The 17,703-nt window shown below is 36.2% G+C and overlaps 1 protein-coding gene across 2 annotated transcripts in view; it reads left to right on the top strand.

Annotated features, from left to right (window-relative positions):
• Positions 1-17,703, top strand: part of RIT2 (Ras like without CAAX 2) — a 238,403-nt gene that overhangs the window by 51,583 nt on the left and 169,117 nt on the right. For both annotated transcript variants that reach the window (XR_008441241.1, XM_054003129.1), the window contains one exon: positions 16,601-16,674. Coding sequence is in view for 1 of the 2 variants with exons in the window: in XM_054003129.1 (XP_053859104.1) it covers positions 16,601-16,674 (74 nt within the window). In the remaining variant the exon portion in view is untranslated. The remainder of the gene's footprint in view (positions 1-16,600; positions 16,675-17,703) is intronic.

Consider the following 17,703-nt stretch of genomic DNA (forward strand, 5'->3'; position numbering starts at 1 on the left):
CTGGGATTACACACACTACTAACTTCGTTGGGTTTACCCACTTTATAAACTTGTGAATATAGAAATTCACACATATCTACTTTACGCTTTATGGCAATACTTGTTTTTATCTGAAATAAACTTTAAATGCTGTGTGACTGTCAGAACTGCAGGTTTATTCATTTAAGAGTGCCTTTATTACTTAGTTTTATTTATACTTGCATTTATACACACTATCCATGTAGAATATTTATTTATAATAAGGAAAAGATGGCAGAATCTGGGTCCAATAAGTGGAGAAGACACTAAAACCATTCACATTTACAAAAATTTCATTGAGGGAAAAAAGAGAAATCAATTCATCTCAGACAAAAAAAAAAAAAAAAAATTTTCTTTGAAATTTTCAAGTATTGCATACTCACCTTTAACTTCTGAAAAATTACTATATCACTAGATAGAGCACACAAGGGCAGTTTTCTTTATATTTTTTATTTCTATAGTATTCCACATTTCCTGGATTTTAAGTCTTGGTAAATGGTCGTGACTTTAATAATGAAAAAATGCAAAAACTCTTCATGTCACTAGTAATTTCATAGCTGTTAAAAAAAATTGCAAAACACCAATGGGATGTGTCATCTCTAAAGACGGCAAAACTACTGTGGAATTGTTACAAATTCATTTGCTTCTCTCAGGGAAAAAAAAATGAAACCATTAAATCTAATTGGAAAAGAGGTACATTATTAGTTATCGACATCACTAAGTTATGTACATACATCCATCCCTATTATTAGCTATCCACCTGCCATCAGTATTTATTCCTATATTGTATCTCATCATAATCTTAGATTATTAGTCTCTAGACACCACCACAATATGAATAATAGATAATCATAAAGAGAAGGAAAGCTTGTGGTGCATTCTAAGTACATGCTGCAGGAATGCCTTGAGGACTTGATCAGGATGAAGGTCTCCTTGAGTGAGAAAGTGTTTCTACTCAGTAAAACCAACACTAAAGAAGAGGAGAGTGGGTAAAGTGAACAGGGAATTATTGAATTCCATCTCACCCAGCTGGCTAGACACAAAACTAGAAGTACAAGTTTTTTCTCTCCAGCACTACTCTTACTCAGAACATGATGAGGACATCCTGAAAAAGTCTTATTATTTGGCCTCTAAAACACATACTAAACAGAAGAGAATGATCTTGGGCTAAGTATGCATGTTTTTTCTTAGGTAAATTTGTGGTACGGCCTGTTAAAATTGTACATAAAACCAAAAAAAACAAGTAGAAGGAATCACTTGCTGTCACATCTCTAAGAACGAACACATAATTTTCAAATGACAGCCCATTGAAAAAAATTATACTGTTGAGACTGTTTTTACTACTTTTAAGCTACTGGTCTCAATTCACAGAATTAGTGTCATGTTTGGTTATACATCCACTGGAATTATATTTTTACTAAAGAAAATAAGGGGATCCAAAATGAGCACTTCCAGGGCCAAGACTATGCTGATGCCAGGAGAAAAGGTTATTCCTCTAAAGTCATGAAGAGATAGACACAGATGCTTTGTGTCATGGGGAAGTCATCATCTAAGGTCAGAGCAGTGATGTCTCTAGCCAGAGTTTTGTTTCTCACTGAAACCCAGCAGCAGATGATGCAGAAATTACAAAACAAGCCACATATGAAATCTACATTCAGGCTGGCTGAGTGACAAAGCAGAAAATTAAATACAGCTTTTCTTCTCTCTCTGAGATCCCTGATTTCTCTGGATATCAATTTATTGCCTTTCCCTTGTACTATACATTTCAGGCCCCTTCCATTTCTCAGCAATTTTTATCTTGTTTATGGAACCTATGTGCTGCCCTGAACTGTTATGGACACCTGACCTCACTTTTTTTGGGTACTTCTTTGGAAATGTCTAGCTCTGTGTACCTGCAGTTTTATTTCTCTGGGCATTTTTAAGGAACAGAGGTTTCTGTGGAGGTCACTGAATGGGTGAACTTGTCCAGAAAAAAAAAAAAAAAAACAAAACTCTATGATGTGTTTAAATGATAATCCAGAGATTTCCAGTGTTAACCAAACTATTGAGACTACAGCTCTCCAGCTGAGCATTAAGATAAGGTGGATTGTCTCATTTGCTTGACATGAACATAAGAATCTAATAAATACCCACCTAATTTTTTTCTGATGTTCTTGCACTACCTATTACATCCTCTTTATTTTCTGTGGTATGAAATTGTGGTGGCAGCGACCATGATTCTCAACTGTGCAAGTTTAGCCAAGATTTAAAGAGGTAGTGCTGATAGAATTGATGCTGTCCCTCCTTGCACTTGATGGGACTTTTTCTAATTAATTCTCCTAAAGCAAATAGATGGTAGTGAAATAGAGGGACCACTGTAAACAGCATCATTGTCCTTGAAATCCCAGAAGTCTATCACTTTCAGTTTTAAGAGCAAGTTGTTGATGACCCCAGGCTACCAAAATATTGATAATCACTTTGTAATTTTTAACTTTTCATTGTCCACTTTAAGCATTAGCATGAAAGTGGAAAAATAATTTCAGCTGTTTTTCATTTCTGTGGATTCCTGTGAAATAGTTTGTTATACATGCATACATTTCAAACGTGTTAATTTTGATCTTGAAAGGGCTATGCAAATAGGTTTAGAATTATTTACATGTCTTTTCTCTCTATATTTATGATTTATGAAAGGAATACCTAGACTTTTGAAGAATTTAATGGATGTTGTGTGTATACACATAAATACAGAAATAGATGTGTCAGTATTCATTTAAAATATAGAGTAAACATTGATTAAAAAGTTGAATGCTACCTGGATTGCTAATTTTAATGCTGTCACTTTGAGTTTAATGCCACTTCAAGATCAAATGGGTATCATGGACATATTTTAGGTTTGCTACAAGCATTGCAGTTCAAAATTTTGAGACAGAAACATACTACTTTTATATGTAAAGGGTGAGCAGAAGGGTAAAATTAGTATTAGACTGTACGTAAAAAAAAAAATCAGAGCTTAGCACTTTGTGAAAATAGAATTATTTTAGCATATATTTAATATTTAATTCTAGTCAATAATGGGCATTAATTCCAAATGGCAATGGATGTGATCATTTTCTGGAACAAATGGCTAAGAGCAATTTGCAGTCTGCACAGGCTTTGGCAACATCACGGAGAGTTAATGCAAGTGGAGTGTCAGGAAAGGAAACACGACATAGAGCAGCAAACTGGACAGGCTCCAAGATGCTCATTAACCATGTGACTAATCTTAAAATGAATACATAATGCAAACGAGATGCGAGAGCAGCTTCCTGTTTTGGTGAGATATCACTGCATGAGATTGTGTCAAATGAGCAGTTGAGGGCGTTAAGGCTGTGTCAGTGTCAAACACTAATTGAAATGGGTGTGGGATGGAAAGCACTCTAGCATTTAGCACATGAATTTCCATGAGGTTCCCTAACGAAGTGGTGCATTCACCAGTGCATCAAATAAAATGCATTTACTCATCTTTAATAAGATGTTGGAAGTGCGGGGGTGAATTTCAGACAAAAAATATGTGAAATATAGCTGGAAATATTCTAGGTTTATATAATGCGTACCAAAAAATGTCTGTGATATAAAGATTGTATCTCTTTTGAAGGTACAATAATGAAAAAGTATAAAGCAAGGGAAATAACTAACTCATTAAAAATTAAAGAAGACAAAGGTGGGACACATCTGCTAGATCTGGGGAGAGGCATCTTGCCACAAAAGTTCCATTCACATTTATGTTCAGGGTACAAAAAAGTTTCTAGAACATTTCTGCTCTTATGTAAAACTTGAATGCATGTGTAGACCATCCCTAAATTAATTCTCATTCTCGTTTTTTATACTGAAAGTAAATAGATTGGACTGAGCATGTGATAACTGGATTTGAGCCACAAAATTGTTTGTTTTCTTTTTTTTCCCTTTTTTTCTTCTTTCATTCATCATTCTCCATATATTTATTTGCCTTATCCGAGATGACATAAAAAAATAATATAAATTGATCAATTTATCTCCAAGGACTGTCTCCCAAGGGTATTCACACTGATTATGTAGATGTAGCAATATTACCTCTATTTTCCATAGTCATCATTGTTCAAAACAAGAAATGAAGAATGTACAAAATACTGGTGCATTATTTTTAACCATATTCTTAAACTTGTGTTTTTATTTTTCATTTTGCTGTCTGCTGGCATTATTTGCATTATTAAGAGATTAATAATCACTTTTGGTGTAAAGCATTTTGACTTAGGTATATAAAAAAGAGCAGAGATTATGGATACTCTGTTTGACTAAGGCTCACATTTATACATCCAAATTATAAATTCTGCACATGAATCATGTATCTTTGTTCCAATTATGGGAAATTCAGGGAGATTTAGGACTGGAGATTCAGTTCTTTGCTCAGTTCCTTTATCACAGTTTGTGGGAGCCATTTGTGTTCCTCTGGAGCATGTCCTGAGAAGGGAGCAGAGATGGGGAAGGGTCTGGAGCACAACTCTGATGAAAAGTGACCAAGGGAGATGTGGGGGCTCAGCCTGGAGAAAAGGAGGCTTAGTGGGGACCTTCTGGCTCTGCACAACTCCCCGACAGGAGGGGACAGCCAGTGGGAGGGTTGGGCTCTGCTCCCAGGGAACAGGGATGGGACAAAAAGAAATGGCCCTAACTTGCTCCAGAGAATGTTTACATTGGATATTTTTTTTTTTTATCCCTGAAAGGTTATTAAGCAGTGGCATAAGCTGTCAGGGCAGTGGTGGAGTCACGAGTCCCCACCCCTAGAGGGATTTAAAATCCCTGTAGGTGTGGCATCTGGGGGCATGGGTTAGTGGTGGGGTTGACAGTGCTGGGTTAACAGTTGGACTCAGTGATCTCAAGGCTCTTTTCCAATCTAAAGTGTTTTTTTATGAAGGATTCTGCCCTGCAGTCCTGCTTTGGTTCAGGATCTGGGCCCAGAAGGCTGTAGATCTTCCAGAGGTCGTGTGTGGCTGATATCTGCCCCGCTGTGAGTGTGACACAGGATCTATGGGTCACCAGAGCCCTTCCAGTCCAGTGAATGAAAACCAGAAAATATTCCCAAGAGCATATCAAACATCAAGACTCCAGTATGGGCAACTAGATAGCGTCCACTCTTCAGAGTAAGGAGTTTTTAGCTACCTACCTCGCACACAGAAAAATAGTTTGTAGGTTTCTAAATCTAGATGCCTGAAGATGAATTGTGGTGCATTCTCTGACAGCTTGTCAGAGCGAGGACCTTCACAAATCACTGTGACACCTCAGAGTGTCTGGTTAGAGGAAAATGGAGAGTGAGACTTGCTGTGCACCATCCTTGCTAAGGTGGCAAAAGAAAGGAGAACATTGTCATGTGTCTGGCAGTGTAGGTTCTTCCATAGTTAGAGAAAAATAAGCCACACATAGAAAATTAGGGAGTAGCATCAAGAAATTAAGAATGGAAAAAGTGCCCAAACTGCTCTGTTGGTTTAGATTTCAAGGAGGCAATAACACGCCTTCTGCTTAGTGTTACTGTTTCATCCTAGTATGAAAGGAAATACAAATTATTTGTAAGTACAGAGAGGGGAGACTGGAAAAGCACAGCATATTTTTATCTCTGATGGAAACAATTTGACTTGAAAACCAAAAATAATCCTGTTTCTCTTTGAGACATTTCTTTTTAAAAGGCAGTATTTTCTCTCTAAAGTACACATTAATGATAGTGGGATAATTTCTCAACATTTCAGTATGGGATATGTTTGTCTTAGATGAAGTCTCAGATCATGATGAAATTTGATTCTTTCTGTTGAGAACTTCAGTATTTTTCTTGTTAAAGGACTAGTCTGGTCCTATTCTAAACATGCTGTGTTACTCAGTTACATGATCTCCTGCTCTAATGTTAAACTTTCTTTCTTTGAACTTTGCTTTCATAAGGCATCTGTTCAGTCCTAAATTGTTTTCAGACTTCACACAACAAATTATCAAGAAAGAAGTTGTGCTTTTTCTGTCTATACTCAAGGGGAATCACCCCTAAACTCCTGGTCATAATTTTATTGTCCAACATTCAGGTTTTCTTACACAAACAACTCATGGAATTATTTTTAGGGCTGTTTACATCAGGTGACAGTGCTTTTTCAATTAACATTTTCAAACACCAGGGAAATGTCACTTAATCTAATAATTTTCTTTTAGTAACATCTCTGATACAAACAATCTCAGAGAAGCAAATTTTTTAAAATTCTGTTCTACACAAAACAGTCAATTTTTTTCTTCATAGCAGCTTTGTACAGGGCAAAAGACCTCCAATTCAGCAATAGGTGGTTTTGGTTTGACTCCACCAAAAAACCTTTGCTTCCCCTGTTTTGATCCACCAAGTCTCTGATTGATAAATCTAGTAGAAGCAGAAAAAGAGCTTAAATGGTTCTGCTGACAGAAGAGGATATTCTCAGAACTGAGCTCTTCAGTCCTCCTCTCAGGCCTACAATTATACCCTAATTTTAACCCAAAAAAGATAACTGAGGCAATATCTCCTTCTTAGGTTCTTCTCTGATCTCCTGTAGTAGAGTTTCACAGGCACACTTTCACTGGGTTGAGCTCCACATGTGATCTGTGGAATTCAGCTCTGAACCTTTAGATCCTGACTGATTTTGGCAGCAAAAAAGGTCTGCATCTGGATGGTGACATCAGAGACAGGAGAATTTATATGTTTACCCAGAGCTACTATCCACAGTGAAGCCACGCACCTATTGTAGTTTCTAATTAGCAGTGTAAATATGCAAAGTGATAGAGCATGATTTTGCCACCCTAACTTCTGCATTTCACGTTAGTTAGATGAATAATTCCTTAAAATATGAAATACAATAAAGAAAGCCTAGGTTCTTGGGGCTAAGTTGGGGTAGAGTGTCATGTTAAGTGGCTGCTGTGGATGTCCAGTGTCCTGGGAATTATATGGCTGAAGATGGAGTGAAAACCAAACTCACTCTGTGGCCTTAGCCTGGTGGTTCTGCCATGGGTGTGACAATCCTCATTTGGTGATTGCAATTGCCATTAGGGTCATGAACTTAGAAGGACCTGAAGCAAGACTTGCAGCCCATGAACAGGGAAAACTTGCTTACCTGTATCCTGTATATTGTGATTAGCAAAATTATTTTTTAAAATTATTTTTGAAATTGAAATTGAAAGAGACACCCATGCCACGGTTTTCTAGAGGCGGATGATTTATCGCGCTCAATTCAAAATTCTTCATCACAGGACAAATATTTCCATTAACCTTTCTTTCATGGAAGCCAGCAGCCATCTACACCTTACTAAATCCAAGGCACCATCCATGCTAATAACCATGCAGATGTAGCCAACTTGCTAATTACTTCTCCCGAAATGACAAGAAGTGAATTCGTAGCCCTCAGATTCTCCCATCCAGTAGCGCAAGCACGGACTTGAAAGAGTGGTGAAATTGCTGCCTGCTATTCTTGTTCCCCAAGATAAGGGTACTTGGATTCCTGCTAATTATCATGTTTTGATTAAACAGGAGTACTTTGTTCACTTTGTTCATGTACGCCTTTGAACGAAATGGAATTTTTCTGGAAGCAGAGAAAGTAATGATATGCTTTTATTAAATATTAGTAGCATTATCTACATTGCAAGCAGTTCCTAACAGCAAGTGCAATGGTTTGCCTGAGTTACCTTTAACCTTAAGCTGCAAAATTGCTAACTTTTACAGAGAAATTGTAATTTCTCTGCAAAATAAGCTAGATCTGAGAAAAATAGCTTTATTCACTTGGGTGGGGGACACTTAACAATTAAAATTTAGCCTGTTTGGAGGATTACACTGCAAGTTCTGATGAAGACCTGAGCGAGTTTTCTGGGCAACAAACTTTGTCCTATACAATGATTAACAAAAAATTAGTCACATATGTGCATATTTGCAGATTAAAATCATAAATGGTGGCTTTGTTGATTACAGTATTTGCATCATAACTGAAAGCTGCTTCACCAGACCAAACTATTCAGATCAACTGTGTCAATATTTCAGTAAAATCCATGCTGGATCCTAGCATGGAGATTACTCAAACCAGAAGAATTCGATGTTTCACAATAGGAAAGATTGGAATGAGCTCCTCCATCCATGTGTTTGGGAAAATGAAGGAAGAAGGGTTGTAAAATAAATTTGATCTTGATCAGAACTTGTGGCCACTCTGTGACCTTATGAAAAAGCATTTTGCTTTAATTAATAATAATTTTATTTTGGAGGGGGAAATGTTTATCTGCAACTAGAAAATAAAATGTTGCAAACGGTAAAAAATTAATACATGGTATAGTATTATAAAAATACTCACTGTTTCTGTAGAAGGATATATTTGCATTGGTGTTTCTTGTGCTTAATTTTCAATCTGCCAATGGGCCTAATATTTTTCTCAGGAGTGGATAAAGCCACATATACTGTTATGCTCACATATTCTGCAGTAATTTATAAACGTTGGGCTCTGATGACAGAGATCTGACTAGGTGCAAGGTGGTGCAAGACCAGAAAAGGTAGCAAGATGTTTGCCTTGATGACTACCAAGGTTTATATTTTTACCTCCTTTGTCTGGAAATAGGTATCTTACCTTGAATTTTCTATTGTACATGGTGCTTTGTGTTCTTGTAGATTACTCCATATAGAAGAAATTCTCTCCCATGCAAAACTGTTCAGCACAATAATTCTTAATTTTAGCTGTTCTTGAAAGCTGGGCAGGCCATTGCCTCCATTTCCAACTGTTTTGTTAATAAACTTCATGATCATGAGAACCCAAAGAGAGAAGAGAAACTAAATTTAACTGGCTCAGAGTTCAATTCCCTCAGATTTCTGATCACACAAAACACTTTAGAGCACAGATAATGTTGTTGGTTTTTTTTTCTTTTCTTTTTTTTTTTTTTTTTTACCTACCATAGACTAAGTGATATTAAGATGCTTTTGCTTCCAGTGCTTTTCAGCAAAGAATGAAAGGGCACCACAGTAATGAAACAACAAGTTGACATTCAAGAAGAGGTTCTTGTACACATCTATAGGTAAAACTGAAAAAGAAACAAAATAGAAGATGGAATGTGCAATGGATAACCCATTTCCCAATTTAAAAGGCACTGAGTGCATTTCAGGTCACCAAGAAAACTGGCATCTACTTAGCCAAAACTGAAAATCAATCAGGCTGCTTCAGCAGCTCAGTGTTATCAGTCCTGCCCTACAGAGCACAGATCTGAAACATTAAGCAGCCCAACAAGAGGGAGAAAGTTAATTTGAGAGCAGCTGTTTTAAGACAGATACATAATGGCATTAGGAGAGGAGCACTGTGGTGAGGTGAGAGCCGAACAGAAATGCACATTAGGCTGAGGAAGCTTTTAGGTGAATTATTGAAAGCAGACACAGCCAAAGCCTGAGGTAATGGAGTCAGAAAAGAGTATGATGAAGGTGGATGCTAAAAACTAGTAATAATACATCGTGAGGCTGCATGAGACTTATTGGGCCTAAACTGAAATTTTTATTCTGCTACAACAGTTCTGGATGTTCATCAGGTTGCCAGAGGTGGTTTACTTCAAGGGAAGTAAACATCCCTGGAATTATTCAAGGGCAGGTTGGGCAGGGCTTTGAGCAACTTTAGTCTATGGAAGGTGTCCCTTCCCATGGCAGGGGAGTTGGAATGAGATTGTTTGAGGTCTCTCCCAATTCTAACAATTCTGTGATTCCATGGTTCTATGCACTGTGCCCCTCTAAGCATTTTGACACCACTTTTCATTGATTAGGATTAAATGAAGAGGATTTGTTTGAGGATCTGGACATACTCTAGTTGTGTTTCCGCTTTCCATTGAAGATATAGCAGTTCTTATATTAGGAGGACAAAATCAGCTACGAGATGTTTTGCTCTTTTGTTTTCAAACATAGATAATAGAATCATTACTTTTTTTGTTTAATTGTATTTATTTGCATCTTCACTCCTTGAAATTATGATTTATCTTATGAACTGCAAAATCACAAAATAATTTTCATTGGAAGGGACTTTAAATATCATTCATTCCAGCTGCACTGCCATGGGTAGAGACATGGGAAGGTGTAGGAACACCTTCCACTGGACCAGGTTTCTCCAAACCCTATTCAACCTGGCCTTAAACATTTCCAGAGATGGGGCAGCCACAGCTCCTCTAGGGAACTTGTGCCATTGAGAACTCAGGGATAATATTTATATGCCATTGAAGGAACAGAAACCTCTAAAACAGAATGCAGCAATTAGTTAAAAGCATATTATGACACTGAACAAAGGCTAAGTAAAGGAAACACTGTGTTTTCAATTGAAACTAGGGAGAGGTGGAATCTACAGCAGTGATATGCATTTGAATTTAGCAAGGCCATTTGAAAACATTACAGAATATTTTCTGAAGATGTACGTGACCAAAGCTTTGGTTCAGTATCTTATCTATGAATATTTTTATGGCAATTTGAATGCTAAAATGAAAACAGAGATATAGAGATTTCTGTATTTATTATCATGCAACTGAATGCACAGTGAATAAATGAATGAATTTCTTTTACTATAAGCACTTAACATGAATAATGTTTTATTTTTTCTCAGATTATTTTAATTTTCTCAGGGCCTACACTATAGGTTTTTTATAGGCTAGCTGGGAAGTAATATCTACATTAAATGCTGCATTACTTACCTACGTCTCTTTCATAGAAACAGCCGAGATGTTCAGAATATGTGGTTACTGAAGGAAGTGTTTCTAGCTGTGGATTTAGAAAGGAAGAGGTATTTTTTTCTCTCTTCTGCAAACCATCATCAAGATTCTTCTGCCTGGAATAATACTGTCTGTTACCATCACTTTCGTAGGCTGGTAACAGGCAACGTGTGCTGTTAATATGAAACTGAGTGAAACCTGAAGGATCTGACAAAGACATGACAACGCTAAAAAAATGACAAATGGCAAATACAGCTCATTTCTCATAATGATGAGAAACAAGTCATCCCTGGGAAGAAAAATTGGAAATATTCCTAATTGCAGATAGAATAACAGAATGAGCTGAGTGGGGAGGAACCTACAAGGATCAAGTTGGCTCAAGTCCCACTCCTGACCCTGCACAGGACATCCCCAAGAATCACACCACATATAATGATGTAACAGAGCTGGAACTGGAATATTTAAATAGCCTAGTACTAATATCCCTATTTGCATTATATTAAAGGATACTGCTATCTATGTGAGTATTTACAAAATACAGGGCAATCAAATCTGTCAGTCCTTCTCCTCTAAACCACCCACTGCTTATCATGTGTGCAGAGCTTATAGGAAGGCAACCTCTCTGACTTGGTGTCCTTGCCTGCAAAATGCTGATAGCAATGCTCACCCAAATTGTAAAACACTCATAGTCCAGGAAAATAATTATATGCTAAGGGAGGTTTTAATAGCAATGCATTTTGATGGGTAATTCCTATGACATGCATATTCTTATCTCAAAGAGGAGGAATTTATGTGTAGTATTTGGTACAGTGGTTTATGTCTATGTTCATCCAGTCTTTTCATTTAAAAAATTCCTTGCTGTAAATAGAAATAGCACCCACACAGGCAAAGACTCATGACCATCCTACAGCCAGGAGCATTGCTAAATTAAAATGCATTTGTAGAAGATAATCTAAGCACACCAAGAGCTCTGTCTCCTGCCGTTGCTTTGGCACACAGAGGGAGAACAAGAAGAGGCAGAATTCCAGGTGTGGCTGACTGAGTTTGGATTCCTTCTGCTGGCTTGACACCTCCTCAGTCAAATAAAATACCTTTTGGCTCTCCTCTGTATGTGAATCTGATAATTTTTGACTGCAATTGGTATTGTACAAGATAGAGAAGAAGGGAAACTTTATTTAGAAGGCTTAGAAACAGAATTAACAAATGGAAGAAAGAAGCATCTGACCTAAATTTCAGGGACTGGAACGTGTCTGTAATGCAGACAAAAAGCACAATACAACTCGCCATTAAACTGTACATCATTCAAATCTATTTGTCATGAAGCAGTTACCTGCTCATTACTGAAAAAGTACATTGATATATTTTTATGAATTCAGCTTCTCTAAGATAACTGGTCATAACACAACCTTGTATTAATTACCGTATTTCTGTCTCCAGAATTATGTCCTATAAAAAATGAAATCTGAAAAAATGATCATGAATTAATTTCAAACACAAAAAAGACCACAAAGCCAGATAACATAAAATTTAAACAATTTTTTTCTTTAATTTTCTAACACTGCAAAGGGCGATTAAAAGTGGAATAAAGAGAATAAACCCCCCCTGCCCCACCAAAACTTAGATATTCAGTAAAGGGGGAAATAATTTAAAATTAAAAAGAAATAGGTACCATTCAGCACAGTTGGATCTCTATTTTTTTGTTCCACTCTGCAATATATTAATCAGTCAGTATTAATTGAAGCCATATGATATCATACTCTGAGAATAATTCTGTATCTATTTTCATTTTTATTTTTAATCTTTGCAGGAAATAAGATTCTAAAAAAATAAACATTATATGCGGGGAAAAAATAAATTATCTTTCATGGTATAGTTCATATAGCCACACATGGTTCAGATTACAAGAACATGGGAGTTTTGTTTTCTTTTTGGTACCCTAAAAAATGTTCATTCTTGCAGTCAGTGTTTGAAACACAATTAGCAGTATCAGTAAGTTCCATCCACAGATTTTTTCATGCAATAACCTACCGTCCTGCAGAATTTTACCCAAACCAAAAGCTGAGACTTTATGATTAACCTCACAGAAAAACAACTAATCCTGAGCTTAATTGGAGCAATATAGTTATAGACTGATTTATTGTCTAATGTTTGATTATCATTCATGCCTATTTTGTATGTTCTTTTAATGCTTTACTGCAATAGCAGCTGGATTTTGGCCTTTTATTAAAAACCACTCCTTAGAGCTGTAAGATGTAAAGCATAAATACACATGGTATAACAGCTCCCAAATTAGTTTTATAGGGAGCATTATATTTATATTATAAATAAATTAGATTAAAGTTTACCACACTTTTACACTGTGAGTAGTGTAAAAACAGCAGACACTATTTCTAATGCAGATAATTTTTAAAGGGAGGATATTGGAGTGTGAGTTTATTAGTGTTACTGATGAAGATTTTCACAGTTTGTTTCATATACATTTAGATGCAGTTTCAGAGGAACATCTTCACTCCTGTTCTTCTCTGTCCACTTCTTCCTTCTTCTCTGTTCCTGCTCTTTACAGCAAGGTCTCAGAACTTCCCTTACCATGATCACAAACTGTACTATGCTGCTTGGACTAAAAAGACCAGCCACACATTGGGAAACGTGTGAAAATACCAGGATCTCTGCTTAATCTCATAGCTACCAATGAACCAATAAAATATGGGTCCAAGATACAGATTTATCCAACTCTTGACCTCTAGGAAGTGGTTTATTTCCAGGTTAATGCCTCTGCATTATAATTTTAAATAAAATAAAGATGTTTGCCCATGCAATAGACAGAAATGAGAATTAAATTTCTATTTACATTACTTTCTGAGATGAAATCCCAGTTTAAAAGTAGATCTAGTTTAATCCCAGTTTAAATTGTAGAGCAGAACTAAATTGTACTGCTCTTCCTCTTGGTCTTTATGACATGATATGGGAAACATGGGTTTCAATTTATGAGTCTTGCTTCTGCCTTGGAAGTAATGAAATGCCCAGGAGATTAGTGAATCCACAGGAAAATGGACAGGCAGTGCCTCTAGTAAGAGTGACTGTGTTTGAGCATTAAGAAGGTGATTAAGGAGGTGAAGCTCATAAGTGGGTGCTATGATTTGCTCTCTGGTATGAGGGCATGTTGGCTCAAGACAGTGATTTCTTTGGCAAGTGCACACTTTAGGACTTCCTCTTAAATGTGTGCCTGAAGAAAACTAGGGGTTAAAACTCCTACCCATTTTCCATCTATATGTAAGTTGAAAATACCCCTGCTTATCACACCCAACTGAGAGCATTTTTAGGCTTCTCTTTATTATCTGTACTATCCTGATTTTTGCACCTAGGCAGAGAGAATATTACAAAGGAAACTCGTATCTCCTTCCTGTTTCATCTCTGCATTTCTTGGAGCAAAATAAAATCTTACATGTGAAAAACATTTGCCTAGAAAACTATTTAGATTCATGTACTTGGTCAAAGCATATCAAAACATGTTTTTCTACTACCAACAGAAGACATCACCATACATCAAGAATGAAATTGAGACAGTGATTCTAACATTCCTTTATGAAAAGTTTTAAGGTCAGTAGTTAGGGAAAGCAAAATAAATGAAAATTATAAAATGTCTTTATACATTCAATATTATGTCTGCAAAGTAAAAATAAAGATAGTCTGCCTCCAGCTTTTAACAGCTGAAACTTTTCTGATGGCAGTGACATTGTATCAGGGTACACCTGGAGTAGCTCAGCAGGGTAGATATCTGAAAGCTGTGGCTTATATTCAGAAGCCAGTGGATCTTTTAGTTATAAATTACTCTGAACTTGTAATTCCTTTTTTTTTTTAAAAAAAAAAAAAACAAAAAAAAAAAAAAAAAAACAAACAAACAAACAAACAAAAAAAAACACAAAAAAAAAAAAAAAACACACAGGATTTATCTAGCATCATTTTTATCCAAGTAAAATTTAAGTAGGAAATTTTTTTTCACATTAACTGTTTTAAAACTTCTGTATAAATATTCATATTGGTCCAAGTGAAAAGGGAAGGAAGATCACTGGCTTTAGAGAATCCAGCTGCAGAGACAAGAATGCAAGCTAAATTTATGGAAGCCATATGTTAATTATGTATGCAGTAATGTATTGCAAATGGACATCCACCTGCATGGAAGTACATTAATAATGCTTGATAGCATCAAAAGAATTCATGTGAAGGAAATACCATGTTTGATTTTACATATATTGCTATTTTGTTTTTAAATTTTGGTTAACAGAAAAGAAGAAAAAAAAAAAAGGAAAAAAATCTACTGCAGGTAGATTGCACTGTCATGAAGTAATAAATTACTTAAACTGCAAGTAGTCCAATTCCTTTTATATGGTCCCTCTTTGCCACACAGTTTCTTATTCAGCAATCCTTACAAAATGATCTAACCAAAACATATGGTAGTTGGAGTGCTCTGGTTTTCTCAGCAAGGTAATAAATCATACAATTAATTAAGCCTCTGGGCCATCTTGATATCAATGGGATTAAGTATTTGTTTAAAGAAAGTCATGTGCCTATTTGCTGAATTGAGACCTAAAATAAAGGGGAAAATACTGTGTGTGAGTATGTCATAAAAGACAGCAATCCTCTGGCTGGACAGGAGGGGTCTGAGTTAAGGCTATGCAGGTTTGTATCCAAATGCTTTAGTTTTTTTTATTCTGCTGGTAGAAAGCAGATTTTTCCACACTTTTATAAAGTGTTGTAAGACGCAACATGTATATTATGGAGCGTCCCAAGAATTCCAACTACCTGCCATATAATCCCATATTATGATCTCAATATTATTTCAACAATGTTTGAAATGGCCTGTTCCTGAGAGTCTCTGCTAGGACTGACTCTCAGGACAGGCCCAGCCTCCTGACCATGGTTAATGACATTTCTCAGGTTCAACAAATGCAACTTGTCTTGTCTTCATGCCTCAGTGCACTTCCAGTGTCAGTCACAAAAACTACTCAGGCTGCTCTGAGTGATTGTTCAATTAAAGAGCACAGATAATTTCCAAGACTCTTTCAAGTTTAAACACGGGCCAGTATCTACACTCCTTTTAGTCTTATGAAGAAAATACTAATGTTGAGAGGGGAATGAAATTGAAATGTGAGGAAAACAGCTTCTGCAAATAGTAGTTCACCTTTTCTTTGTTTTTATTCTTCTAAATTTAGTTGACAAAATCATGAGCTAAGGGAAGGGTCCACAAAGCAGTGTTTCTCCTCCTCTGCCTAGATCCGTGATAAGTTTAAGGATGCAGATTACAGAATTTATTTTTAAAAAGCTTATTCTCTTCCTTTCTAAAGATATACAGAAACTAAAAGTTTAAATAAACTTATTTATTATATATATTTAAATAAGAAGTTTATTATATATATTTAAATAAGAAGTTTAAATAATTGCTCTGACATACCTGAGCCAGGACCCTGTTCAGCCACAGGGAGACTTTCCCAATAATTTAGACAATCTTTGAAATTAAACTATTTGTTAGAAAATCTCTTTGAATGTGTCATTGTGGTAAGTAAAAAAACACTCTGTTGAACAGCACCAGCACAACACTTCTGAATCCTTATGACCTAAGTAACATTTGGGGTCTCTATTTAAAGAAAGGGAAATGCTTCCCTTTTAAAGAAAGGAAAATTTAATTTTTGTATTTTGAGGTAGTGTGATGGAACAGACTCTCTTTTACTAATAGTTTGTAGTGATGAAAGAATTTCAAGGAACTTTTGAAATAAAACAATGTCAAGTCAGATTGGAGAGCTTTCGAAAAGCCTACTCCAAACTAGCAAATCTGCTTCATTTTCCATTCTTTGAGCCACTTATATACTTAAGCAAACTGCATTGTGTTTTTCAGAGGATGCCTATAAAACTCAAGTCCGAATTGATGATGAACCAGCCTATTTGGACATTCTAGATACTGCTGGACAGGTGAGTAATTTTCCAATGTGAGATATTCAATCAGAAATAAACTCAAAAATTTTAACCTCAGAGGTATGGATCAAAGTGCTTAAAACAAAGTTCCCTATTCAAGCATAAAAGAAGCAATGGCAGAATAACATAGAGGAATTAACAAAGGGGAAGATTAAAGGAGTGCTGCAGTATAGAACAGCATAACTTCCAAATCTCATCAGAGGAGACAGACAGGCTGAAATGAACAATAGATAAAAAGACATTTGTTTCTTTTTCTCTTTTATGCAGGAACATCTATCACAATAATGAAATTAATAAATACTGTGTTGATTGTTTTTCTCATTCTTCCTTCGCTATATGTATTACAGGAATTTTCTGGTCTACTTGTAGGCTAAGTATTTTGTTACATTTTGTCTTCTTCCCACGTTATATCTAAATATCAAATGCTCACCTATAAGGAAAAGACCTTAACACCAAAAGTAAAACACAGTGTTACATATGCAGGTTTCCCAGAAAAGTTGTGGCAAGAAGTGTCCAAGGCCAGGTTGGACAGGGCTTCGAGCAACCTGGAATAGTGGAAGGTGTCCCTGCAAGGGGGGTGGAATGAGATGAAATTTAAAGTTCCTTCCAATCCAAACAATCCCCTGATTCTGCCAATTCTATGACAGTGTGTCTGCTGTGTGAACATCAGCCAGGGAATTAAGCTTCATATACAGTAATGAAGAAGGAAGAGTTAAATACAATAACTTTCTCTACCTGAATCAGTTCATTTCCTTTCCACTTCAAGATATTTCTACTGTTTAATCAAAGTGCTACCACTTGCTTATCTTTTCCTCAGACGTGTCTCAGGGTCTGCTTGAAGGCTTTTGTAGTTTCTTGAGTTTCCACAGTGTATGTGCACCTCATGCAGGAACAAGACAAGCAAAAAGGAACTTAAACATACTTAAATAAACAAGGAAATATTTGGGAAGCAAAAGCCTGGTAACCTTGTTCTCAGCTTCCCAGAGGTCTGAATGCACCCAAGCTAGGCACTGCAAATGGTGGGAA

This window comes from Vidua macroura, chromosome Z, assembly GCF_024509145.1.
Source record: "Vidua macroura isolate BioBank_ID:100142 chromosome Z, ASM2450914v1, whole genome shotgun sequence".
Classification (NCBI taxonomy): domain Eukaryota; kingdom Metazoa; phylum Chordata; class Aves; order Passeriformes; family Viduidae; genus Vidua; species Vidua macroura.